The sequence below is a fragment of the Mustela erminea genome, chromosome 8, assembly GCF_009829155.1.
Source record: "Mustela erminea isolate mMusErm1 chromosome 8, mMusErm1.Pri, whole genome shotgun sequence".
In the NCBI taxonomy this organism is placed as follows: domain Eukaryota; kingdom Metazoa; phylum Chordata; class Mammalia; order Carnivora; family Mustelidae; genus Mustela; species Mustela erminea.
The window spans coordinates 81,607,852-81,634,385 of NC_045621.1; the positions used below are offsets into that span (position 1 = coordinate 81,607,852).

Here is a 26,534-nt window from a genome sequence, read left to right on the forward strand (position 1 = left end):
ATTTGGATCGTTTCCAATATTTGCCTGTAAATGAAGCAACTGTGAACATTCATGTACAAGCCTTTTGTGGACGTGTGTTCGTTTCTTCTAGGCTGGGATTGTATTGTATTGTATTGTAAATAGATGTTTAACTTTATGAGAAACTACCAAACAGATTTGCAAAAGAATCATACATTTTATGTTCCTACCCACAATGTAGGAGCCTTCCAACTGATCCACATCCTCACCAACATTTGGTATTACCAAATTTTTGAATTCCAGCCATTGCAACGGATGTGAAGTGATCTCTCGTGGTGATTTTAATCAGCATTTCCCTAATGACTAATGTCATTGAACATATTTTTATGCATTTATTGGCTAATCATTTATCTTCTTTTGTGAGGTGTCTGTTGAAGTCTTTTGCTCTTTTATTATTGTGTTCTTCATATTTTTATCACAGATTTGTGGGGATCTTTCTATATTCTGGGTGTGAATCCCTCATCATTTCTTTGTGTATTGTGAATATTTTCTCCTAGCCATTTCATTTCCTTAGATTTTCCTTTTAATTTTATTTCTCACTTCATTTCTACATTTCAGGATCTTCCCTCAGTTGCCAACCCAAGCTCGAAATAGAATATACCATTATTAAGGACTTACGATAGACCCTCCATGCACACTGGCCTCCCCCTCTACTCACCACAATTTGGGAAGTCACTAAGTCCCCCCTCCAACCCCCCACTGAGTCAGCAGGGAACCCAACGTTGAGCAGCGTCCCAATATCACCCAGCCGGTAAGTGGCAGGCAGGCTTTTAAGGCAGTGGCATCAGCGCTGGGCTGGCTGTGCACTGAATTACCCGAGTGGAGGAGGGGTAAATGATTGCTGCCTTGGCCCCACCCTCCAGGATCCTGATTTCATTGGTCTGGGGAGGAGCTCAGGCATGGGTACCCTTTAAAAGCTCCCCAAGTACCTCTAATGTTCAAAGCTTCTGATTCCAAATGTGCTCTGTGTTCCCTACTGTCGCTCAGAGCTTGGCTCCTGAAGATTGGCCTGCCCACCGGTGCAAAAAGAGTTAAGTGACAGGGCTTCCCGGCGGGGGGGGGGGGGGGGGGGGGAGGCAATCTCTCCGCATCATCTATGGGCTGTGCAAAGAGAGAGCACGCCTGGCTGAGGCAGTTCTCCCTGTGCAGACTGGAGAGGATTTGGGTTTTAATTTAAGGAGCTCTTTAAAATCTGTTTTCTCCTCCACCCCCTCCTCCCCAGGAGGCAGCATATCCAGACATCAGCTCACAAAAACAGGTCCAATTTTGGAGGCTGCAGCCATCTGGGGAATCTTCCAAGGTGTCCTCATAGACAGGCAGTCATAAGTCGGAAATGACGACTGCCTAGGGGTTTCAGTGTTGCATGCAAATCGCCTCTCTCACTGACAGTTTTCAACTTGCTGTCATTTAATGAGGCTTCCCACTCTCCAGGGAAAGCTGATACCAAGTGGGGGAGGATACAGTTTTTCTTTTCGGCATCCTACTTATGCTGCTATGGCTTTAGGAAGCTGAGCTGGGGTTCCTGAAAAGCCAACATCTTCGTTAAGTGGGAAGGAGAGAGAGCCAGGAAGAGATAGGCTTCTCTAAAATAAGATCCATCTTGATTTTTTTTCCCTGTGAAGTTTATAGCTCATAGCAAGAAGCCCAGAAAAATCCTGATTTGTTCTGGAATCAGAACCTCAGTTTTACTCAGCTGAGGGTAAGTAAAGAGGAGAAAGAAATGTAATGGAATACTTCTGTGGAGCTTTGAAAACTACCGTTGTCACTTGGGTGTGAAAAACGCACAGTGTGCAACACAATATTGGATATTTTTCCCTGGCCCACAAGCTTCCACAAAAAGAATATCTAAGGCTTTCTGAAGAGAAATAAAATGATCCACCTCAGGATGGAATCTCTCCCCAGAAAGCTCAGGTGCCATGTTCTGCAAAACAGGGTCCCAAGTTTCAGGATTGGAGCCTAGGGTCACTGCTTGAGGTGGTGGCTGATGCTTAAACCACGACATGGAGAGCAGTGGTTTTCAAAGTTTGGTCCCAGGGACAACAGCATCGACATCTCCTGGGAACAACATGGTAGACATGGAAATTCCTGGGTCCCCACCCAGACCTACTGCGCCAGAAACTCTGGGGCTAGAGCCTGATGATGTGCATTTTACTGAGCCCTCCAGTGATTCTGATGTTCCTCAGTTTCAGAACAAGTGATCTAGCCTAGAGTCTCAGAAATCATTCCTGGAAACTTGAGTCCCACTGAATTACAGGCAGGACACAGGTGAGACAGGGCCTACTTCAAGCCCTTGTCAACATTTCCTCCCTGGTGTCCATGGGAGGCATGTGGGGTGAGTGAAGGTGAGAACTCCATCCAGAAGCAGAGCAGAGTCACTGAGGAGGCAGAGAAGTGTCTTTTCTGCCTTCATGCTGCTGCTCCAGACAGCTCGGGCCACCTTCCTGTGGATTTTCCTTGTGGCTGGAGGATACATTCCAGAGCAAGAACAAAGCAACTCCACGAGCAGGATCCTGCCTTCTGTTTCAGGGGCACAAGGTTTGCAAACGTACCTGGGAGGGCTCCAGGAAGGGTTGGAGTTAGGCAGGTGGGATGGTGGGTAGGAGGCAGAGTTTTGCCAGCCCGTAGAAAAAGGGGCTTCCTCAAGCCAACCCAGTGTTGGCTGGATATCAGCCCTAACTGGGTGCTGTATACAACCTGCCCAACTATACATGATGGGCCTGCTCAGAAAATAGGAGCTTTACCAAGCAGGACCTCATTCACAGGACAAAGAAAGGTTAAGAGGCAGGGGCCAGGGCTGGGGAGGAGGTGGTTGAAAGAAAAGATGAGCCCAGGGGGAGGGTGGTTTAAGGGTACCGGAGATTTGTTTAAAACGGTAGGGTAAGGGGCGCCTGGGTGGCTCAGGGGGTTAAGCTTCTGCCTTCAGCTCAGGTCATGTTCCCATCCTCAGCAGGGAACCTGCTTCCTCCTCTCTCTCTGTCTGCCTCTCTGCCTCCTTGTGATCTCTGCTTGTCAAATAAATAAATAAAATCTTAAAAAAAACCCAAAAAAACGGTAGGGTAAGACATGCCGATGCGTAAATGTGGTCAAGAAGGAAGAAGCTTATTGTACTCATGGTTTGTTAGAAACGGGAGGGCCGCAGCCGGAGGCACTGGAGTTGGTCAGGAGGCCGAGGGAAGAGCAAACACGAACAGGAGGAGGCTTTATTGCGGTTTCCACAAGAAGGAACAGGAGAGGCCGGGAGAGCAGGCTAGAATTATCTAGTTAGAATCGTTTTATTAGGTCCTGGGGCCCAGGGCTGTCCGCAGTCGTCTGGGCAGGGGCAGGTGATTCTGGCAGATGGGTAGTGGCCCGGGGTGTGGGAGCCCTCGCTCCCAGGCGCTTGGGTGTGGCTTCGGGATTCACTGCACTGTGAACTGCACACTTTCAGTGAGTTAGTTTGTTATCTCTGGGACTTGGGAGGGACAGTGGCTCCAGGGTCAAAGCATAAGTCTACAGACAATAAAACACAGGGACGCTAAGGTAAGCTAGTGCGCCTACTGAAGTGAGCTGCCGCTCCGTTCCGGATTGTCCAGGCCTGTGCCGTCCCACATAGCAGCCCCCAACGACACATGGCCATCGCGCACTTAAAGTGGGACCAGTGCAACGTAAGAACTGCATTTTACATTTTATTAAATTTTAATTAATGTAAATATTAAAACCTGGAGCTATATAAGATACTCTCCCATTAAACTTAGAGTGTAAAATAGCTCAATTATGTTTATATTGATTTCATATTAGGCTATAATATTTTGGATATATTGGGTTAAATAAAATATACTATTAAAATTCATGCCACCTGTGTCTTTGTGCATTTTTAAACGTGGGTACTAGGTGATTTAAAATTGCAGATGTGGTTTGCATTGCATTTCTTAACAGTGCTGAACTGTATACTTAACAGTGACTGGAAGTAAAGTCCTAAGTAACAGTAAAAGACTGGGCTGCCCTGAGAGGCGGGTGCTAAGAAGGTGTCCATAGAGCATGCCTTCCTCTTGCTGGAGGGTGCCACTCTTCTTACTGGGGACTGGCATAGCCTCATCAGGATCTAGGAGAAAGTGGTGGGGTAGCCAAAGATGTTGACATGGCTGAAAAAAATTCATGCTCAAGCAATTTCTTAAGAGAGAGTAAATGACCTTAATGCCTGCAGCCCAACAACAGCCATAAAGCCCAGAAGCAATTCGCAATGTTTCCCGGCTGCCGCAGTCCAAGAAGGCTGCCAAAGTCCTCCCAGATTCCCAGTTCCTCTTTCTTGCTCTGGACTGACCACTCCCTGGACAGCCAGGTCTGGTGGAGACAAGGAAAAGCAAAGAAGTACAAGTGGAGGGATCAGATGAAGGATTCCAAATGGCCTAGTGCCCACTGTGCTGACTGCTCCCAAGCAGCCCTCTACCCTGGGTGTTCATGGGTGGCTGCCAACCCTGGGAGGTGTGCATGACTCACAGACATCCTCAAGGTTAGACTTTTTGGGCATTGTGGTTACAAATTAGTAGAAGAGGTTTCCTGGCACTGGATGGATCCAGGAGCCCCGGCCTCGTGTCAGCCGCAGGAGAGCTTTTCAGCTAATGGGGGTGGGGGAAGGTGTTGGTTGGATGGTGGGAGTATAAGGGCCAAGGCTCCCTGGGTCAAGGACAGAGGCAAAGCTGCCACTAGGCCCACTAATGGGAACCCAGTCAGTCTGGGCAGCAGGGGTGGGGCCATGTTTAAAAGGGTAAACTGGCACAGCCCCAGAGGGTGAGGAACCACAGCTGGTAGCCTTCTGCACCCACACACTTCTGTCAAGGGGAGAGGAGCACTAATTTCTATGCAGATGTCATTTGAAGTCCTGGGTCACATCCTCTAGTGAGCTAAGGGTTGGATCCTTTAGAGGAGGGCTCTTTTAAGATGCGAACACTCTACATGGTCCAGAAGGAGTGTTTTGAAAAAGGGAACAAACTTCTCTTCCCACTGATAGAAGCAATCCAACTCATTCAGTCCAACAAGTTATACTTTTGTGCCTATTATGTGCCAGGCACTGCTGTACAAGGCACTTGAGGTCCCTCCCTGCCCTCAAGTTGCTTAGAAGCAGATGAGGTTACTGATTAAAGTGCGAGTGTTGTGGGACACCAGCTGGCTCAGTCATTGGGGCATGTGACTCTTGATCTCAGGGTCATGGGTTCAAGCCGCATGTTGGGCATAGAGCTTACTTAAAAAAAATAGGGGTGCTTCATTGACTCAGGAAGAACACACAACTCTTGATCTCAGGGTTGGGAGTTTGAGCCTCACATTAGCTATAGAGATTACTAAAAAAATAAAATAAACTTTAAAAAGGAAGGAAGGAAGGGTAGAAGAAAGGAAGGAAGGGGCTTGTCAGAGAAGGCCTCCTTGAGGGATACAATATTAGCAACCCAAGGAGGGGCTAAGGGCAGTGGATGGATCTTCTAGCTGAGAAATTCGCACACACAAAGGCCTAGAGGCAAGACAGAGCCTGGTCTGACATGGATTCAACACATTCAGCTCTAATGTATGGGTTTATTAGTCACACAGTGCCAAATATGTTTTGGGCATAATTGTACGATCTTGACCTGCCCCAAAGGTTATGAAGATATTAACATGCAATAGTTGTCATTCCTTTGGTCTCATAGCATTCGTGGGGCATCTGCAGTCTATCAGGCATCGGATCTCATTGTTAGAAGGCAGCAAACAGCCAGAGAACACAAGGGATGTTGGGGGTCAATGCAGAACAGGGCGGAGTTGGAGAGCCGTGGGAAGGACAGGGAATTAAGGAGACAGTGTTCACTTCTGAAGTGAGTTTTTGGCCTTCCTACCTTGAGAGCATAAAGTGGAAAGCAAAAGGCCTCTGTCACACAACCCCAAGAGCCTGAAGGAGGAGGAAAATCGTAGTCCCTCTCTCTCTCTTTCTTCCTGCATTTCACAATTTGTCATGGGCTGGAGGTTCTCCTTCAACTTGTTTCATGTCTTGACCTCATCTCCACTGCCAGCTTAGGGTCCCATTAATACCTGCCTAGACCAAAACCACAGCCTAAAACAGGGGTACTTATTAAAACACAAGGATCAGAAGAGACTGAAAAGTATAACCTTGGCACTGAAAACAGATTGGTTAGTGTGATTACTGGCCAGCACTGACAGGGTGAATGCTCAGTGTGATGAGACAAATGGTGTCTGTGGGATTTGGTTTCTTCAGCTACACTGAAGGAACAGGGTATATGTAGCCACTTGGAGGTAAGTGCACAGAGGAGCAAAGAGAGCAAGCGAAGGTCAGGGTACCTGTTGATGTTATAGAAAAAAGAAGCAATAGAGTAATGGAGAAATCATGGTTTTCTAAGTAATTTACGGTAGCAACAAAAACCATACCTGGTGGTAAGAGTAGCAACAAATATGCAAAGACATTTGTGGGTAAATTCCACCCAGTTTATCCAAGATTCAATGTAATTCCAAGCAATTCGCCTACAGAGGTTTTCTTAAAACCTTAGAAACTGATTCTAAAATTCATGTGGAAAGAAAAGTTGCAAGAATAACCAAGGTTACTTAGAAAATGTTATCTTTAATTTACTAAATACTAAGAAGTATTAAAAACTATAACAATTAAAACAAAGGTGGGGATAAGGGTTAATATTATGTGTTCCAACAATATTTAAATGATGAAACTAGCAAAAATGGGAGTTAAAGTGGGAAGTAAAATAAACATAGTGACAGTCTCATCTGAAATAGCTGGGAACAAAGGACATCATTTATAGTAATGTAAGCTTAAGTATTTTCAGTACAAAAAGGTAAAAAGAAAGAAATGTATTACTGATTAAATTGGGTGTTGGAGAAGAGAGGGCCAGCAGGGCAAGGAAGACACAAGCTAATTAAATTGTTATTTAAAAAAAATTGTTATTCATAATAGGGAACCAAAAAGAAGGAGATAAGAGTATTACATAAAGATATGCATGCAAAGGGAACCACCAAAACAAGATATGGAAGCCTTCCTAAACACAAAGAGAACCACCACCACAACAAAAATGAACAAAGAAAGTAGGCTGAGAAATGAAGTGAACATATACACAAATATGCATACACACACATTAACATTCATACAAACATTACACATAAAGTAATATAAAATAATGGAGATAAAACAGATACTCATATCAAAATATGGAAATGTGCTCAAATGACTATTCAAAGCAACACACAACTCCATGCTGTGGCAAAAACTGTACCCACAGCAATGTGAATGATGAAGGTTCTATATAAAGAGGTGGGCAAGAGTGTAGCTGCCGCATGTCAGTGGAAATTGCGGAGTAGGCAGCTCCAAGGACCCACTTCTCCACGGAGACCTCAGAAAACTAAGCAAAACATTTAAGAATCAACTTTGTTGGGGCACCTGGGTGGCTCAGTGAGTTAAAGCCTCTGCCTTCGGCTCAGGTCATGATCCCAGGGTCCTGGGATTCAGTCCGGAATTGGGCGCTCTGCTCAGCATGGAGCCTGCTTCCTGCTCTCTCTCTGCCTGCCTCTTTGCCTACTTGTGATCTGTCTCTCTGTCAAATAAATAAATAAAATCTTAAAAAAGAAAAAGAATCACCTTGTTAACTCTGGAAAGCTAAGATTTATAGTATCCAGGCAAACCTTATATCAAGAAAAAGATAACCAAAATTGGTGGAAAAGATTGGTGATGTTTTCGTCTGCCCTTGTCTCACCTATCTCTGTGGTATATCTGTGGACTTGAAGATGGTATGTCATGTTCCCAGGGCAGGACTCTAGTGCCTGGTTCCAGAAGGAGCAAAACAAACCTTACTTGCAATGAATTGTGTTTGTTTAGTCTAATCTGTCTGAAGGATTGACAAAGGTGCTTTGTTTTTATTTTGTTGAACTTGTAACTTGCTCAGGGTGACAAAGTTGTGGACATTTCTTGAAAATACCATCAGACAAATTAATAACCTGCATCGAGGTTGGCCAATGACAATGATTGAAATATATGATACAGGGCCAAAATCCGAGGTGGAAAACCTGGGGAGAGAGTTTCTTTGGGAAATTAAGGGCATTCAAAAGGACCCTTGCATACTGGGAATTTAGAAACTCACGTGCATGCCCAGGGCAGAATATATGCCAGAAAAGACATGAGAAACCTTTAAGCTTTTGTCTCTGGTTGATCTCTTGCTTAACACAAAGAAGAAGTGAAGACTTAAAGCAGAGTTGTAAATGGTCTGGCTAAACCTTTAGGAAATGCTCCAACACAGAGCATATTGCAAAAACTGGGAGATATTTGAGTTTTTTCTTTTATTTGTTCTTTCTCTCCTTTTTCTGCTTTGTTTTTCCCTGGGGGTGAGGGTAGGGCTTCTGGCATTCAAGGAAATCTCTGTTAAAACACTAACTGAACACAAGATAAAGAAACAGACTTCAGAGGTCATTCATGACTAAGAATACAGACTTTACAAAATAATTTAGGAAAGTTACCAAACAGCTACAAAAAATAATGTAGGAAAGTTTCCAAAAGGCAAGCAAGAAATACATACTCTGAGGAAAGCAAAAAAAAAAAAAAATTCTAATTTCCAGAGTTACCACATTATAAAATTGAAAGTGTAGCTTTCAACAAAAAATGATGAAGCATGTAAAAGAACAAGAAAATATATCCCACTCATAGAATTAACAGAAACTATTCCCAAGGAGGTAAAGACATTGCAATTACCAGACAATGACTTAAATTTAATGTCTTCTTTTTTTTCAACTGTCTTAAATATAATCAAATTGCTAAAGGAAATCACAGACAAAGAGCTAAAGGAAGCCAGAACAACAACATATGAACAAATAGAGAATATCAATAAAGACACAAAAATTATAAAAAGGAGCCAAAGAGAATTTCTGGAGCTAATAGTGCAGTAAGTAAAATGAAGAACTTGCTAGAAGGCTTCAGTCTCTGATTTGAGCAGGCAGAAGAAAGAATCAACAAACTTTAAGATAAGCCCTTTGCAGTTATTCAGCCTGAAAGGCAGAAAGAAAAAAGAATAAAAATAAATAAATAGAGCCTAAGAGATGTGGGGTACTGTAAAGTATGCCAACATGCACTTAATGGGAATCACAGGAGAAAAGAGAGAGAAAAGAGCAGAAAGAATATTTGGAGAAATAATGGCTGAAAACCTACCAAATTTGATCAAAGATACAGATCTACACTCTACAGAAGCTCCATGAACTACATGAAGGATACATGCAAAAAGATCCATTACAAGAAACATCATAGTCAAATTGTCAAAAGACAAACAAGAGGGAAACTTGAGAATGGCAAGAGAAAAGTGACTTGTCACATACTGAATACTCAGTAAGTCAATAGCAGACATATCATCAGAAATTGTGGAGGCCAGAAGAAAGCGCTGAAAGAAAAAGAATGTCAACCAAGACTTCCATATTTGACAAAATTATCCTTCAAAGATAGAGAAATTAAGAGATTCCTAGATAAACAAAAGCTATGGCAATTTGTTGCTAGCAGACCCGCCCTACAAGAAATGCTCCCTTCTGGGCTGATATGAAAAGAAGCTAGATAGTAACTCAAAGCCATACAAAAAAATAAAAAACTTCAGGTACCTACATGGGAAAATATAAAAGCTAGTCCTCTGTGTTATGTTTTTCTTTATAGTCTCTTTTTTTGTTTCCAACATAATTTAAAGGACACATGTATAAAACAATAATTACGAATCCATCTTAATGGGCATACCAGGTATAAAGATCTCATTTATGACAACAACAGAAGAGGAGAGGTTGGAGCTCATAGGAACAGAGTGTTTATATGCTGTTGGACCTAAGTTGGTAACAATTCAAACTAGCTTGTTATAAATTTAGGATGTTAATTGTAGCCCCCGTGGTAAACACTAAAACAATATTCAAAAATACATACATAAAAATAAATGAAAAGGGAATCAAAATGATATGCTACCAAAAAATCAGTTATACACATAAGAAGTCAGTAATGAAAAAAATGGAAGAGAAAAAACGTATAAGACCTACAGAAAACGAACGGCAAAACTGGTGTAGGTTAGGCCTTCCTTATCAGTAACTACTTTAAATATAAGGAGATGAAGCTCTTCAATTGTTAGAGGGTGAAGGAATGTAGGCAATGTAGCCTGCAGATGGAGAAAACACTTTTACACTGAAAATTGAAGGAAGCCCCTCCATACCACTTACACGGATTTGTTCAGGATAACTCCCTCCCAGGGTGGTCTGGAGGGCAGGCGCTCTAGGCAGGACCCAGTAATCCCCTGCCCATTTCCTGCAGCTGTTCTCCCCCTACACTCCCCTCCTTCTCTGGATATTAATCCACCACTTTCATGGAGCAAGGGGCATGGCAGTGGGGTCCTGGGTAGTTACCCAAAGGGGCACCATCTGTGCACCAGCGGGAAGAACAAGATGGAGGGCCAGAGATGAAGTCAGTATGGCAGCAATCCTATATCAATCAAAAGACAGAGATTGGCAGAATGCTTAAAAAAACTAATAATCCACTCTCTGCTATTCACAAAAGGCTTACTTTAGATCCAACAACACAAAGTGGTTGAAAGTGAAAGGAAAAAAATATATTTTAGCAAATGGTAACAAAAAGAGAGCTGGTGGGCTATATCAGAAATATCTGAAAAATATCAGATAATATCAGGGAAAAAAGGACCTTAAGTCCAACACTACTACAAGAAATAAAGATGAGTATTACATACGGGTAAGCGGATCAATTCATTAAGAAATAGCACATTACAAACATACACACCAAACAAGAGCACCCAAAAATGTATGAAACAAACATTGATAGAATTTATGGGAGAAATAGTCAGCTTTACACTAATAGTTGGAGACTTAGACATCCACTTTCAATAACAGAACATCTAGAAAGAGTAAAGCAATAAAGGATTGTAACAGTCTATACCAACTAGACTTAACAGACACCTGTACAACACTCCACCCAGCAATAGCAGAATACACGTTTTTTTCAAGTGCACAGGGAACATTCACCATAAGAGACCATATGTTAAGCCCCAAAATAGATTTTAATAAATTAAAAAGAGTGAAATTATGTCTTCTTTCTAAGTGTCTTCTCTAACCACAACTGAGTGAAAGTAGAAAATAACAGAAAGGAAAGTGAAAAATTAACAAATACTTGGAAATTGAACAATATAATTTTGAACAATCAATGGGTCAAAAAAGCAATCACCCGGGAGTTTAGAAAATACTTGTGATTAATGAAAATGAGACTACAGCATGCCAAAACTTATGGGTATAATGAAAGCAGTTCTCAGAGGGAAATTTATATCAGTAAATGTCTATATTAAAAGAGAATAAACATCTCAAATCAATAGCCTAACTTGGCACCTTAAGAAACTAGGAAAAGAAGACCCACCTAGCGGTTCCTGGGTGGCTCAGTAGATTAAGTGGCTGACTTCAGCCAGGTCATGATCTCATGGGTCCTGGAATTGAGCCCGACATCTAACTCCCTGCTCGACGGGCAACTTGCTTGTGCTCTCTTATGCATGCTCTCTCTCTCTCTCTCTCTCACATAAATAAACTATTTAAAAAAGGAAAATCAATCAACATAATAAACATTACTAGAATTACAGAAAAAAACCCCAACATATGATCATCTCAATTGACATAGTAAAGACATTTGACAAAAGCCAACACATTTTCACGATAGAAACACTTGGAAAACTAGGAGTAAGAGGGAACTTCATCAATATCATAAAGGGCATTTATGAAACACCTACAGCTAACACCACACTCAGTGCTGAAAGTCTGAAAGCTTTCCCTTTAAGATCAGGAACAAGACAAGGATTGTCTTGCATTGCACTGAAGATTCCAGCCAGAGTAATTAGGTAAGGAGAAGGAATACAAGGCATCTTAATTGGAGAGAAAGCTAAAATCCTCTCTGTTCACTGAAGACATGATCCTAAATGTAGAAAATCTGAAAGAATCTACAAAAATGATTACTAGAGCTAATAAATATATTGAGCAAAGTTGCGGGATCCAAAATCAACATGCAAAATCAGCTGTAGTTCTATTTACCAGCAATGAACAATGCATAAAGTAAATTAAGAGAATTCCTCTTTTCACAACATCCTAAAGAATAACATACCTAGGAATAAATTTAACCAAGAAAGTGAAAGACTTGAATACTGAAAACTATAAAACAGTGTGAAAGAAATTAAACACCTAAATAAATGGAAAGACAATCCATGTTCCTGGACTGGAAAACTAAATGTTATTAAGGTTGTAATGCTACCCACAACGATCTCCAGGTTCAGTGCAGGTCTTGTAGAAATTCCACCGGTGTTTTTCCAGATTTGGAAACACCAGTTCTCAAATTCATATGGAATTATAAGGACCCTAGATAGAGAAAGCAGTCTTGAAAAAGAAATTTGGAAAACTTGTTTCCTAATTTTAAAACATATTGCAAAGCAATGGAAATGACATGCTGGTAGTCCTGTAAGGACATATCTATATACAGATAGGCAGATCAGTGGAATAGAATTGAGAACGCAGGGTTGCCTGGGTGGCTCAGTTGTTAAGCGTCGGCCTTTGGCTCAGGTCATGATCCCAGGGTCCTGGGATGGAGCCCCACCAGGAATCCTGCTTCTCCCTCTCCCTCTGCTGCTCCCTTGCTTGTGTTCCCTCTTCCACTGTGTCTCTCTCTGTCAAATAAATAAATAAAATCTTAAAAAAAAAAAAAAAGAATTAAGAATGCAGAGATTATCCCATACATCTATTGCCAGTTAATTTCTACAAGAATGCCAAGACCACTCAACAGGGAAATAATAAGAGTCTTTTCAGATGATGGGGCAGGGACAAGTGGATATCACATACAAAAGAGTAAAGACTGGCCCTGAACTCACAGCTTGTATAAAAATCAACTCAAAATGGGTCCATGATCTAAGTGTAAGAGCTTAAAACCAAAAAATCTTATAAAAATGCATAGGAGTAAGTCTTCACGATCTTGTATCTGGCAGTGAATTTTTAGATAATACTAAAAGCACAGGTAACAAAAGAAAAAATAGGAATAGGAAAATGATAGAGACAGAAAACAGACTGATGGTTGCCAGGGGCCGGAGGGAGAAGGAAATGGATGAGTAAATGCTTAATAGCTCAGGGGTTTCTTTTAGGGGTGTTGAAATGGATCTCCTGGGATTTTTGTCAGTTTTTTTTTTTTTTTTCCAATGGAAAAACTGGTGAAGGGACAGGGTCCTAGTTTGAAAGATATATCTGATTTAAATACATGCAAATAATTATCTTTAATCCAATAAAATTAGGCTAAATTAGTGACTATATGCAAAACTTCTGAAAAGTTGGCTTGCAATTTTAAAAAAGTTGTGTAATTTATTTTATCATTTAATATTTTATTTATTTATTTGAGAGAGCTTGAGCACAGGAGTTGGGGGGAGGGGCAGAGGGAGAGGGAGAAGCAGACTCACACTGAGCAAGGAGCTCCATTCAAAGACCCCTATATTATGACCTGAGCTGAAGGCAGATGCTTAATAGCTTGAGCCATCCAAGCAGCCCAAAAGTTGTATAATTTAATGAATGTCTACTTAAGTGCAATACTCTTAAGTATTGCCTTAAAGGCAAAGGGACATTTTATTTTATTCTATATTTATTTATTTATTTTAAAAATATTTTATTTATTTATTTATTTGACAGACAGAGATCACAAGTAGGCAGAGAGGCAGGCAGAGAGAGAGGGGGAAGCAGGCTCCTTGCTGAGCAGAGAGTCCGATGTGGGGCTTGATCCCAGGACCCTGGGATCATGACCTCAGCCAAAGGCAGAGACTTTAACCCACTGAGCCACCCAGGCACCCCGCAAAGGGACATTTTAAATACTAACTCCAAAGCATGCCATTTTAAGGGTCCCTAACTTATATAATGTATATGACAAACCACTTAAATGTTCATTAGTAACATGGCCATCTAACACTTACAAACTTAGAACTAAGAGCTGAAAACCACTGAAACAAGCATTTATTGGTCATGAATGTTCAAAAGTACACTAGGAATTCCCAAAACTTGTCAGGTCAGTTCCAAATTGGGCACCACCTAGCTGTGGGCAGGCTTCTTCACCTGTCTGGGTCCCAGTTTCTTTGTCAGTAAAATAAGAGAGTTGGACAAGATCATCAGTAGGGCTTTTTAGGGATAAAAAAATCTATTGCAGTATATTCCCTAAGACAAAATGGAAAAAGGTAAAGCCCTTGAAACAAGGGTTGTTCATCATTGATGAACACAGAAACAAATTTCACCTGTGGTATTGGAAGTTGGGAAGAACAGCACTTTCTAAAGCAGCCAGACAGAATGGTTTACAGGTGAAAAATTAAGCCCAAGGTGAGCCACCTCTGGAGGAGAATGGGGGTCAAAGATCAACAATTGGGTTCAAGTGTTATTTGCATTTTTGGGGTGAACATCTGGTGTGGCTTTGGTGTGAGCAAGCATCCTCCCTTCAAAATAGCTTAAGTGGAAAGCTTTAATAATTCATTACATTCCTGGTAAGCGTGTTGAAATCTGATTTTTTGATAAAAATATACCCAGAAAGCATAATGCATAAGGAAACATTGATTAGTCACAAAACCAGATATGAGTCTTACAGTAATCATTGATGAAGAAATATTTCTAACTCACAAATACAATGACGAAACCAGCAGCTATCCCGTCTGTTCCCAGATTTTCTTATACTTGAGCATAACTGCTAATTCTGTATAAATACAAGTAGAAAAATAGCTTTTGGGAATCTTAAATCAAAGCCTATTTTCTGCCACTACCCACCTACAACCATCTGCTAGACTACAGATTAAAAAAGACGACAGCAACCCTCTAAGGATGCTTCGAAAAGTAAACCAGTTTCAGAAACCATAGGTCAAGCATTTCAAGCATAATTAGGCTATTTTAGACTTCAAGTCTGTTTGGCTAATAAGTACAAGATAAATGAAACTATATTTAGTGATCACCGTGTTTCAGTTTAAAATAGCCATAAAAAGAATAAAAAATAAGAAGGAAATCTCTCAATTCTGTTTGATGGCACTAATTGTTAATCATTCACTTATTTGTTCAACAAATATTTCAGCAACTACCACGTACCAGGCTCTGTGCCAAGCACAGAGATTGAACAGAGAGCAAGTCCCTGTCATCATGAGGCTCATGAGGCAGCGAAGGGACTAGTAAGCAGACAAATAATACAATTAAAAATATTTCCTTTGTATCATTCATAGATAAGGAACTGAGACAGAGAACACCAGAGGATGGCCAGAGGGCATCTCTCTGAGGAGGGGGACCCTCTAAGCCTAAGATAATAAGAAGCTAATAGGCAGAGAGGAGTATTCTAGACAGTTGTGTCCTCATACAAAGGCACTGAGGCAGGAAATCATTTGTTAAAGTCAGGATTGGATCTACCAGTGGCGGCTGGAGTGTGGTATGGGGAAAAAGTAATATGAGATGAGTTAGGAGAAGAAGGAAGAACAAGATCTTAGAATCTTGGTAGTTATGGTAGTTAAAATAATTGGATTTTAATTGTGTAGAGAGCAAAATGGAGTCTCTCCTATCAAGCAGGGGCCTGTGTCAAGTAATGACCTAAGCAGTTAAGGTACTGCAGCTAGGAGATCTCACTGGGACCAATGCTCACACCCCAGAACTGATAATAAGCAGACCCAGAGGAGGTCTGCACAGACCCAAAACTGATTAAATCCCTTTGAAATGGGAAGGGAAGGATTTGGGCAGCATACCGCCAGACTCCTTGGACATGACCCCGCTATGTCTGACTTATAAAAGGCAGCCGCCGAAAGCTCTGCCCGATGGATCTCTGAACAGAACGGAGATCCTTCTTGCTTGAACGTCAGAAGCAGTGAGTACAGAGAGCTGACCTGGGGCCAGACTGAAACCTTCCCTCAACTGCACACCCCCAGACTGACTTTACGTTTGGTTCATTCACTTTCTGCGCCCTTCTGTTACGTTGTTTGTTGTGCGGCTTGTCTTCTGTCCTGCTCCATGGGCTGTGGAAGAAGCCAAGTTTAATCCCATGGTGAATTGTCACTGAGTGGGGAATCCTGAACTGCATTGTCATTGTGATTTCACTTTGCTTTATGATTGAATAAAGCTGATCTTGTGGAAAGACACAACTCCTGCGTGTGCCTTTGTGATGTGCTCATGATAAACCGTAATGGGAAACAATGGGAAGCTTTAGAAGACAACTGAGATCATCTGATTTTTAAAGGATCTTCCTTGTCGAGTTCCGATCTCAAAGGGAAGGCTGTCAGCTTTTCCCCATTGAGGATGATATTCACTGTGGGTTTTGCATAGATAGATTTTATGACGTTGAGGAATGTTCCCTCTATCCCTATACTTTGAAGGGTTTTAATCAGGAAGGGATGCTGTTTCTTGCCACATGCTTTTTCTGCATCAATTGAGAGGACCATGTGGTTCTTCTCTCTTCTTTTACTGATTTGTTCTATTACACTGATTGGTTTGCAAATGTTGAACCACCCCTGGAACCCAGGGATAAATCCCACCTGGTCATGGTGGATAATCTTTTAAATGTACTGTTGGATGCCCACTCTCACCACTCTTGTTCAACATAGTGTTAGAAGTCCTAGCAACAGCAATCAGACAACAAAGAGAAATAAAAGGTATTCAAATTGGCAATGAAGAAGTCAGACTCTCTCTTCGCAGATGATAGGATACTTTATATGGAAAACCCAAAAGACTCTACTCCCAAACTACCAGAACTCATACAGCAATTCAGTAATGTGGCAAGATACAAAATCAATGTACAGAAATCAGTTGCTTTCTTATACACTAACAATCAAAATACAGAAAGGGAAATTAGAGAATCAATAGCACCAAGAACCATAAGATACCTGGGAATAAACCTAACCAAAGAGGTAAAGGATCTGTACTCGAGGAACTACAGAACACTCATGAAAGAAATTGAAGAAGACACAAAAAGATGGAAGACTATTCCATGCTCATGGATTGGAAGAATAAACATTGTTAAAATGTCTATACTGCCTAGCGCAATCTATACTTTCAATGCCATTCCAATCAAAATTCCACTGGCATTTTTCAAAGAGCTGGATGGAGCAAACAATCCTAAAATTTGTATGGAATCAGAAGAGACCCCAAATTGCTAGGAAATGTTGAAAAAGAAAAACAAACAAAACTGGGGGCATCACATTGCCTGATTTCAAACTTTAGTACAAAGCTGTGATCACCAAGACAGCATGGTACTGGCACAACAACAGTCACATAGACCGGTGGAACAGAGTAGAGAGCCCAGATATGGACCCTCAACTCTATGGTTAAATAATCTTCGACAAAGCAGGAAAAAATATACAGAGGAGGAAAAAGATAGTCTCCTCAATAAATGGTGTTGGGAAAACTGGACAGCTACGTGTAGAAGAATGAAACTTGACCATTCTCTTATACCATACACAAAGATAAACTCAAAATGGATAAAAGACCTCAACGTGAGCCAGGAATCTATCAAAATCCTAGAGGAGAACATAGGCAGTAACCTCTTCGACATCGGCCATAGCAACTTCTTTCAAGATATGTCTCCAAAGGCAAAGGAAACAAAAGCGAAAATGAACTTCTGGGACTTCATCAGATCAAAAGCTTCTGCATAGCAAAGGAAATAGTCAACAAAACAAAGAGGAAGCCACGGAATGAGAGAAGATATTTGCAAATGACAGTACAGACAAAAGGCTGATTTTTAAAGGATCACATTTGCTGTGAGTGAACTGATTGGAAATGAGCAAGAATGGAAGTGGGGAGAAGGGTCATGAGACTGCCACCCTGCAGGAGACGGCAGTGCTCTGGACAAGAGAGCGGCGATCTGAACAAAGAGAAAAATGGATGGAAACCATGCACATTGTGGAGCTCATGTCAGAAGACTTGTGGATGGATTGGAACAGGGCTGGGATGAGGAAAGGGAGGAATCAAAATGGTTAGGTGCCTGGCGGTGCCATAGCTGAGAGGGTAGAGCCTGGGCTGTGTGGACATGGCCTGAGGAGGTGGTGGAGGCTGATGTGGAAGTATGCAGGCAAGACATGTTTTGGCAGGTCTGTAAGATTTGGAAGTGCTGCTGTCAACAGAGCCTTGGATGTGAAAGAGTGGAATTTAGAGCAGAGTTCTGTGATAAAGATTAAAATTTTAAAGTCTCTGGGATAAAAATAGTATTCAAATCCATGGCAGAAAGTAGTACATAGAAGCAAAGAGGTCCTGGGAAAGAGAAGCTCCAATGCTGTGTAATGTTACGCAAGCAAAATTCTCCTCAACGGCTTCCTGAAGACAGTAACTTTGTTCTTGTAGTCAAATACCAGAGTAGTAGTATACAGTCAGAAAGTGGTTGCTGACAGCCGAGGTCTCGAGGGCCTGAAGACCTGTTAACACTGGAGTGAATAGAGTGTTTAAAAAGAGATTGTTAGATCATTACGGGGAGTAATTTTCTCTGAGCACGATAATGTTCTGGAGGTGGTTAGATTAGAATTTAGATTTCTTGAAATGGGGAAGTATGAGGTATATTTACCAATTGCTGTAGAGAATTTACATAACCACCATGTTAATTTGAGAACTCTAAGACAGAATTATTTTTTTAAGGCATACAATCTGAAAACATTAAAAGAGAGGGGAACAACAGTATTTGTTATAAGGAATGCTTCATATTGAGCAGTGGCTGAATATGGAGTTTGCTCAGTGAGAGGCATTCTTTGTATTTCTTTGGAGCTAATGGGACTAGGGAAATTATTTAACCCTCCTTATTTGATAACTAAGAAAATCCCTTCTGAGCTTTTTAGTAAAGTTACTTGTTTATGATTATAACTAGTAAACAGAAAGATCAGACTGGTCATTCCTAACGTTACCTCCAACCAACAAACACCATCTATTGAACTTACAAACAAAAAAACCCCAACCAACGAACTGATCACATGAACAGACAAAAGAACTAAAACAAAAAATACTGGTATCCCAACCCACTTTTGGGAAATCTTGATTCAACCAGCCGGGGATGAGACCCCCACACATCTGTACTTTTCAAAGCTCTCTGAAGTGCTTGTGGTAGCTAGAAGTGCTGGAAAGGACTTGAAGGCAGGCTTTCTCATCGTGTCATTACTTTTCATGCCCCTGCTGAACTCTCACCACCTCTTATTTCTTTACCAACCACAACACTCACGTCTACCCACTTGTACTCTATCTCTGCATGGTTCTTCTGAAGGTAGTTAAAAGCCCTTGGGTCACAGCTCCTCTTCCCTTATTGCTACCTGTCTCTTTTGTCCCTCCCCACTCCTCTGGCCACATGGAGGCTGAGGTTTGACTGTTCACTCTTCTGCTATTCCTCCTCTTTTTCTACCTGATCTCATCCACTCCAGTTTCCACAAAGCTTTCACGCTGATGATGGCCAACCTTATGGCCAGACTGGACCTGCCCTCCTGCCTAACACCCAGAACTGTGCAATTTATGATTTATAAAATGGAAAAATGTTTGCACTACAGTGTACCTTAAATGTTCATTAAAAATATGTTGTTCTTTTGAAGTTAATCCAAGATACTGAGATGGGGGAAGGCAGGGAGAGAGCAATTAGTGGGCCAGGGCTAATCCAATTACACCAGTGGGACAGGTATGCCTGTGGGTGGCCCTGTAATTCCCCTCTCCTAGTATCTCTGTGTAATTCCCTCCTCTTGAGTGTGAGCAAAGCCTGTGACTTGCTTCTAACAGAGCAGAGCAAGTGAAAGAATTATACAAATGTGATTAATGCATGAGCCTGAGCTAATCAGACGGGCCTGTCAAGAAGGTCTAGTCTTCTCTGAAGCAGGGACTTCACATAGCAGACACTCTTCCATTGCTACCTTCGAAGAAGCAAATCACTATGAGTTCTATAGCCACAAGGAGGTGAATTCTGTGTACAACCTGAGGGAGCTTAGAAGTGGATTCTTCCCTACTTGAGCTTCCTGATGTGAACAAAGAGCAGCTCCACCTTCATTTTCGTTTGCTCCTAACTCATATAATATATGGTTTGTTTGTAGTAGTTTATTCCTCAGCAGATCGCATAGATGCCATGTTGAAAGCGGAGATCCTGCATCTTGGTTACCGCTACTCTGGGCTCATGTGGCCCCTGGCCAAAAGCTACTTATGGCAGTGAGAACAGCACATGAGACAGGCATCAGTAAGACAGAAACTGTGTGTGCATGCCATGACCTCCAGTGTCTCTGGCACTGAGCAGAGGAAGAACACATTGTTCGTCTATGCACCAATGGTTAAAGGTTTTCAACATTAGCAAAAAGAAAATGTGATTGTTTGTAGAATATGCTGTTGACTAAATCAGGAGTTTGTATACTGAAGGTGGAATAATTTTCTTTTTGTGATTGGAGTCAATCTCTTTTGTTCTAGCAATAAAGGTAATTGCAGAATTGTAGGCTTTCCTGAGGATGATGTTCACTCTGAGGAAGGGTCAATGTTCAGAGATATTTTGTCACCTTGACTTGCAATAGTATTCTAATCAGTTATCTAGTCCAGTAGGGGTTTTGTTCAAATACACGATGATATTACAAGGGGGAGTTCATGAACATAACATCTGAAGTACGCAAATACTTAAGTACATGTAGAACTCTTAATCTTAGTATGACACAGAAGACCTCACTTAGAAAAAGACCAAGCCTAAAATTTGGTACCAAGTAAGTAATTGCTGGAGAAATATGTGGCTTAGTGTCAACCTCCTTCTTCTCTGTTTAAATTTCAAGCTTTGTAGTAAGCCACAGCTAAAAAGTTCAAAACCCGTTTGAAATTAAACAGTTCCCCTTCAGATAATGGGAATGGAAAAGGCATAGTAGGAAGGTATATGAGGTCTGATTTGTTACTGATTCTTTTGAATACTGCTGCTAAATTAATTGATAGTGAAAGTGATTTTTCTGGAATGTAAGGGAACCACCTGAGGAAGTGGGAGATTTGATCCCTGTAGTATCAAAGGTGGTGGAGATGTTACGGATTACCTAATTCTACCCATTCATCTTCTGATCCAAGTTCAGAGATAGGAAGATATTAAAATTACCTGCCAATTAAATGGTAGAGAAAGGATTAAAACCACACTCACTAAATTCTGTTCTGATAAATTCCGATATTCTACTGTACTGTGGTCTGTCTTGTTTTCTTCACTGAAAACTTGTTTTCTTCATGGTCTCATTTTCTTCACTGACACCTCTGAAAAATAATAGATTCCTTGTGACTTTTGGAGACCCATAGTCACTGAAGCTAGCTAGAATTATTGGTTCCACACAAACTCAGCTACTTTACCTTTTGGAATACAATTGTCCATATGCTAGTCTGCCTTGATGACATTAATGACTTAAAAAAAGCAGCTCTGGAGTAACTGTATGCTCAGCCTTAACTCCCACATCATTTAGCTCCTTGGGGAGAAAACAATGGGACATGGGCCATACTTAATCCCCCACCAATTCGTTAGTGGCCTCCTTTCTGGAATTTTGGGAACTTGCTTGTCTTAAAGATTTTTATTTGACAGAGAGAGCGATCACAAGTAAGCAGAAAGGCAGGCAGAGAGGGGGAAGCAGGCTCCCTGTTGAGCAGGAAGCCCAATTCGGGGCTTGATCCCAGGACCCTGAGATCATGACCTGAGCCGAAGGCAGAGGCTTAACCCACTGAGTCACCCAGGTGTCTCAGGAACTTGCTCATCTTTCAGATGGGGAAACCAAGGTCCAGAAGAGGCTAAAATTCAGTCAAGTCCTTGCCCAGATGTAGCTCCCAAGGCCCCATGCTGATTGAGAGCTGTAAGCACTTACTGGCTAAGTCTGGCTGACTGAGGATAAATGGATTTGGGGTTGCTTGGTGGATGGCTAGAAGCCAAAGTTGGATCTAATGCACTCAGTCTTGGAAACACAAAACAAAACATTGATTGCCTGGTGGTGTAAGATTGAGGGAGGCTGTTTTCTAAATAAGGTTGAGGCTCTGCTTGCTACAGATGCTGCCAAGTGGACTGAGAAGTACAGTAAGTACTTCCTTGAAGAGAACTTCCACTTTAAAGATGGGAAGCAGTGGTTGGAAGTGTGGTGACTACCTAAATTTAATTCCTGGCTCAGTAACTTATCAGTTATGTGACATAGGGCAAGTTGTTTGATTTCTCCAAGCTTCACTTCCCTGATTTGTAAAATGGGGATATTACTGGTACTTATATAATTGTTAGAACAAAATGAAAAAAAAAAAAAATCACTAAGAGAAAACTACATGCTCCATGATGTTAGACATGAGTATATTCCAATTACTAATGAAAAAAGCCTCGTCTTACATAATAGTAAATTTCTTGAAATACACTTGACTTTTTGAAATTTAATAGTCTGCCAAGTTAGTTAAGGAATGAGACATTTCTGTCAGAAGTATATTATTGATCAAAAAAATCTGTTCAAAATATAACATTACATTCAAATATAGTAGTATATACTAAGGGTAAGTCTCTAAAATGTTAGTCTTCCTTACTGTTCTTCTTCCCACAGAAAAACCAACCTTGGTAATAAACACTAAACACTAAATGAAGGTGGAAATACTGTACCTCCCTATTTTTAAAAAAGAATGTGTGTGTGTGACATAAGTAATTTTGTAAATGTCCTCCAGATTTTATTTTTCCTTTGGTCTTTTGCCAAAAAAAAAAAAAAAGGTATGTAAAACATCCTCAGATATACTTACAGCCACATCAAAATAACTGGTCATAATGATTATCTTGTAAGTTTATATAAATATTTCTATCTATATCAAATTATAAGATACCCCAGGACATGAGAGTTATCCTTTTGTTTAAAAACAAAAAGCCCAAAAAACCCAATCAACCAACCTACTGATCCCAACAAAAACAAAAAACCCACTCTCCAAGGTTTCTAGAAGGCTACTGAACTACAAGTACCAATACTAGTTTCCTCAGAAACCAAGTATGGTGGTATTGCCCAGTGGAGGGCCAGTGCAAAGACAAACAATTTTTTAATAAGGTGAAACTAAGTATTTTGTCACTTAAAAGTTTTTGAAAAGAACTGGAAAAATGTGTGTGCAAGTAACTGAAATGCCATCTGTGAAACAGTTACAACCACCAAAATAAGGAAGGCTTATTTTTCTATTTTACTTCAAAAGGAACAAATAAATTGGTCACCAGTCTTTGATAAGTTCTGGATTTGCCACATTTCCAGAAACTGTACAAATGGATAGTTCTTTTGCTTTACTTCAATTATTTATAACATGTATATCACATAAGGCAAATTCACTTCATGCTTTACTTAGTAAAATGGAAAAAAAAGCTTTCTCCAAAATTGGCACTAAAGTTGTTAAGTTCTTAATAGCAAGGAGATACATCCAACTAAAAGCAGAATGAACACAGTCATAATACAAATCAAATCAAAATTATTTCCTTTATAGCATCAGCAATGAGTAACTCCAGAGGTAGTATGGCAGAAACGAGCATGGATCCTATCAGGTCACAACCAATGAAGAAATTAAATTTATTTTTTTCTGTGGTTTTGACCATAAATTGCTTTACACATTTAGGACCTGAATAAAAACCACTCTCAGCAGAAATCTTGGCCCATTAATTCAACTGACATATCAATTTACAACTTTCAGGACTGCAGATATAAAAAATGTAAAGTATAAAATTATGTAAGTTTGAAATGGTTTTAATCATATTCATTAAAAATATTTACATTTCCCAGTACTTACTTGACAAAACCCCCTTGCAATATAATTCTACTCTAAACTTTTATTTATAAAATGAGGCTCATTTATGAGAGTTCAATGAATGTTATACTGCAAATTGCTTACATTCCGTAAAATATTTTAAGAACTTTTCATATCAAAGGTAGTTTATATTGGATTATCTGAAACCCAATAGTGCCCACAGATGAGCTTCTTATAATTCTTTTCATTAATGCTTGGAAAGCACTGTGAAAATGAAAAGTGCTGTTAAGTGCTATCATCTCCCTTAAGTTTTCACTTATATTGTGTGCACATTGTGAAATAAACACATATGCAGCATGTCCATGTTTTGATATGTATTTTTATTTCCCTGCAGTTTTCACTTATCAAGAACAAGTAACAGGGAAAGTTGTCTGAACTAGTGCATAAACAAACATTCTGAAACACCACTACACGTATCTAATTTACAAGAACCGTATAAAAAAAGTCACTAAAACACTACACTATGAAGGTGTCCAACGCTTACAGTCAGACTTTTTCCAACCCGTTACTTGCCTTGTAGCCACAGGAAAACTCTCCAAAATTGAAAAGACAATCTTGCCACAACCCTCCCCCCCTCCCAACACCTGGGATGGCTCGATATCTAGACTTCCAATAATTATTGCAATGATATGATGCAATACATACCTGGTAAAATATCCTTTATGTGGTGTGTTACAGTTTTTAAGCCAGTTAAAATACGCAGTCTTCAGATAAAATGTAATCCTTGAAAAATTTTCTTATCTGCACAGTTTAAATGTGCTAGATGCATAATTTTTCCTAGTCCATTTTTCCTGTGTAATTATTTTTTATAAACTGGTATTATAAATAGAAATATACATTCAAAATATATGGAAAAGTGAGTTACTACATTAAATTTGCATGTATCGATCCATCCCTTTCCCCTGCACAGTAATAGAAAATACTATTTTGCCTTGAACTTCATATTTGACAGTGAAATGCCACTAGTATTTACCAAAAAGTCCATCTAGTCAAATTGTGAAACAAAATGAACCAAGTGAAAACTTTACAGTTCCTTTAGAAAAAAATTACAAGAATTTCATTTCCTAGCTATGAATCTTTAACTTTTTAGACACAAAGTTGGATTTATTTTTACAAGATACAAAATGTAAACATGGCAAAATAAATAGTTAAAACAAGTGATGCAGGATCCCATTTCATGCTCATGATCCCATTAAAGAATTATTTTTTAAAATCCATTCAGTTGCAAATTCAAGTGCAAAAGCATGATGATGAATATCTACTATTCAAGTAACAGAAATAATATTGATGATACAAATAAACTATTTTACAAGGTAGTGATTTTCCCAATTTTACAAAATATACATCATATATCGATTTAATATCCGATATACTGTAGTCCATTTAGGTCCATTGTTACACTCTGTGATCCACAGAGTGTGTCGCCTTTTGCATTCAGCTGGAATATGAATGACTGCACACCATCAGCACAGGTCAAAAGCCACATGTTTTAGGTTATGTCACTTCCATAGCTACTGTTGTCTCTGCTATTCCATTTAAGCCCAATCTCTCAGGTTCATGGTTCTCTCTAAAAAAAGGCCAAGAGTAAAATAAACATTAGTGCTCTCTAGAATACATTAGCAGTATTTACAGACACTTTTTATGTAACTACAACTAAACACATACTTCACAAGAGTATTTCCCATTTTTATCATTTCTATACAGGAATGAGGGCAAGTTTCTTTTCAGCTAAGAAATCCTATTAATTTGTAATTACTTGGTTTTAACTGTTTACTTAGGAAACACAGTAATTTAACACAGTATTTTAGTTGAAGCCAATGACAAACTACTCATGAAATGTAACACAGGACCATCCAAGTTTTTTACAATAGATGAAGCATATAATGCTCAAAAAGAATAATCATTAGAAGCACAGTATTACTTACTTTACATTATACTTTAATTTTATAGGTTTAAGGTCATGTAGTTATTAATTCATGCACCTCAACTGTTTCGATGCACTGCTCTAATATATTAGTATCAGAGAGAAATATAAAAACATACCCTGAAATATATTATCACAGATTTAGCTAATCTCAGAATATTCTCAATTTTTTTTTTTTAAAGATTTTATCTATTTATTTGTCATAGAGAGAGAAGCGAGAGCAAGCACAGGCAGACAGAGTGGCAGGCAGAGGCAGAGGGAGAAGCAGGCTCCCCGCCAAGCAAGGAGCCCGATGTGGGACTCGATCCCAGGACGCTGGGATCATGACCTGAGCCGAAGGCAGCCGCTTAACCAACTGAGCCACCCAGGCGTCCCGAATATTCTCAATTTTATTACAGAGAGAAAATAACTTACTTTCCCTTTATGTGTAATACTGAAGGGAACACAAATCTTGATTTGAAAATAAAAGCTCTTACACGGAAGTAATAACACCTCCTCTAACCTTCCCAACTGTCTATGCTACCAAAAAGTAACAGAAGACTGAAGCTTCTAAAATATTTTTTGATGTATTTCTTGGGGGTTTATTGTTTTTAATTTGATGTGTTTTTCCCCCTTGTTTTTAATACTTTTATATGACTGTCATTTAAGCATCTTCCTAGTGACCTCAAACAAAAGAATCTAAGTCAAAGAACTCGACACTAAGCAGATCTCAGTATCTGTTTAAAAAGCAAGTCAATCAATAAACAACTATTGCTTAGGCAGTTAAAAAAACAAAAAAAAGTCTTTTTCTTCCTACAGGATAGCCAGCAGAGAAGGATAGATAGTACTGGAAACACACACAAACACACAC

At 40.0% G+C, this 26,534-nt stretch overlaps 1 protein-coding gene across 4 annotated transcripts in view; it reads right to left on the reverse strand.

Annotated features, from left to right (window-relative positions):
* Positions 1 to 23,230: 23,230 nt before the first annotated feature.
* The window catches only part of EPC2 (enhancer of polycomb homolog 2), a 117,572-nt gene continuing 114,268 nt past the window's right edge, over positions 23,231 to 26,534 (reverse strand). For all 4 annotated transcript variants that reach the window (XM_032356186.1, XM_032356185.1, XM_032356184.1 and 1 more), the window contains one exon: positions 23,231 to 25,327. In XM_032356186.1, coding sequence (XP_032212077.1) covers positions 25,255 to 25,327 — 73 coding nt within the window. In that variant the 3' untranslated portion in view covers positions 23,231 to 25,254. The remainder of the gene's footprint in view (positions 25,328 to 26,534) is intronic.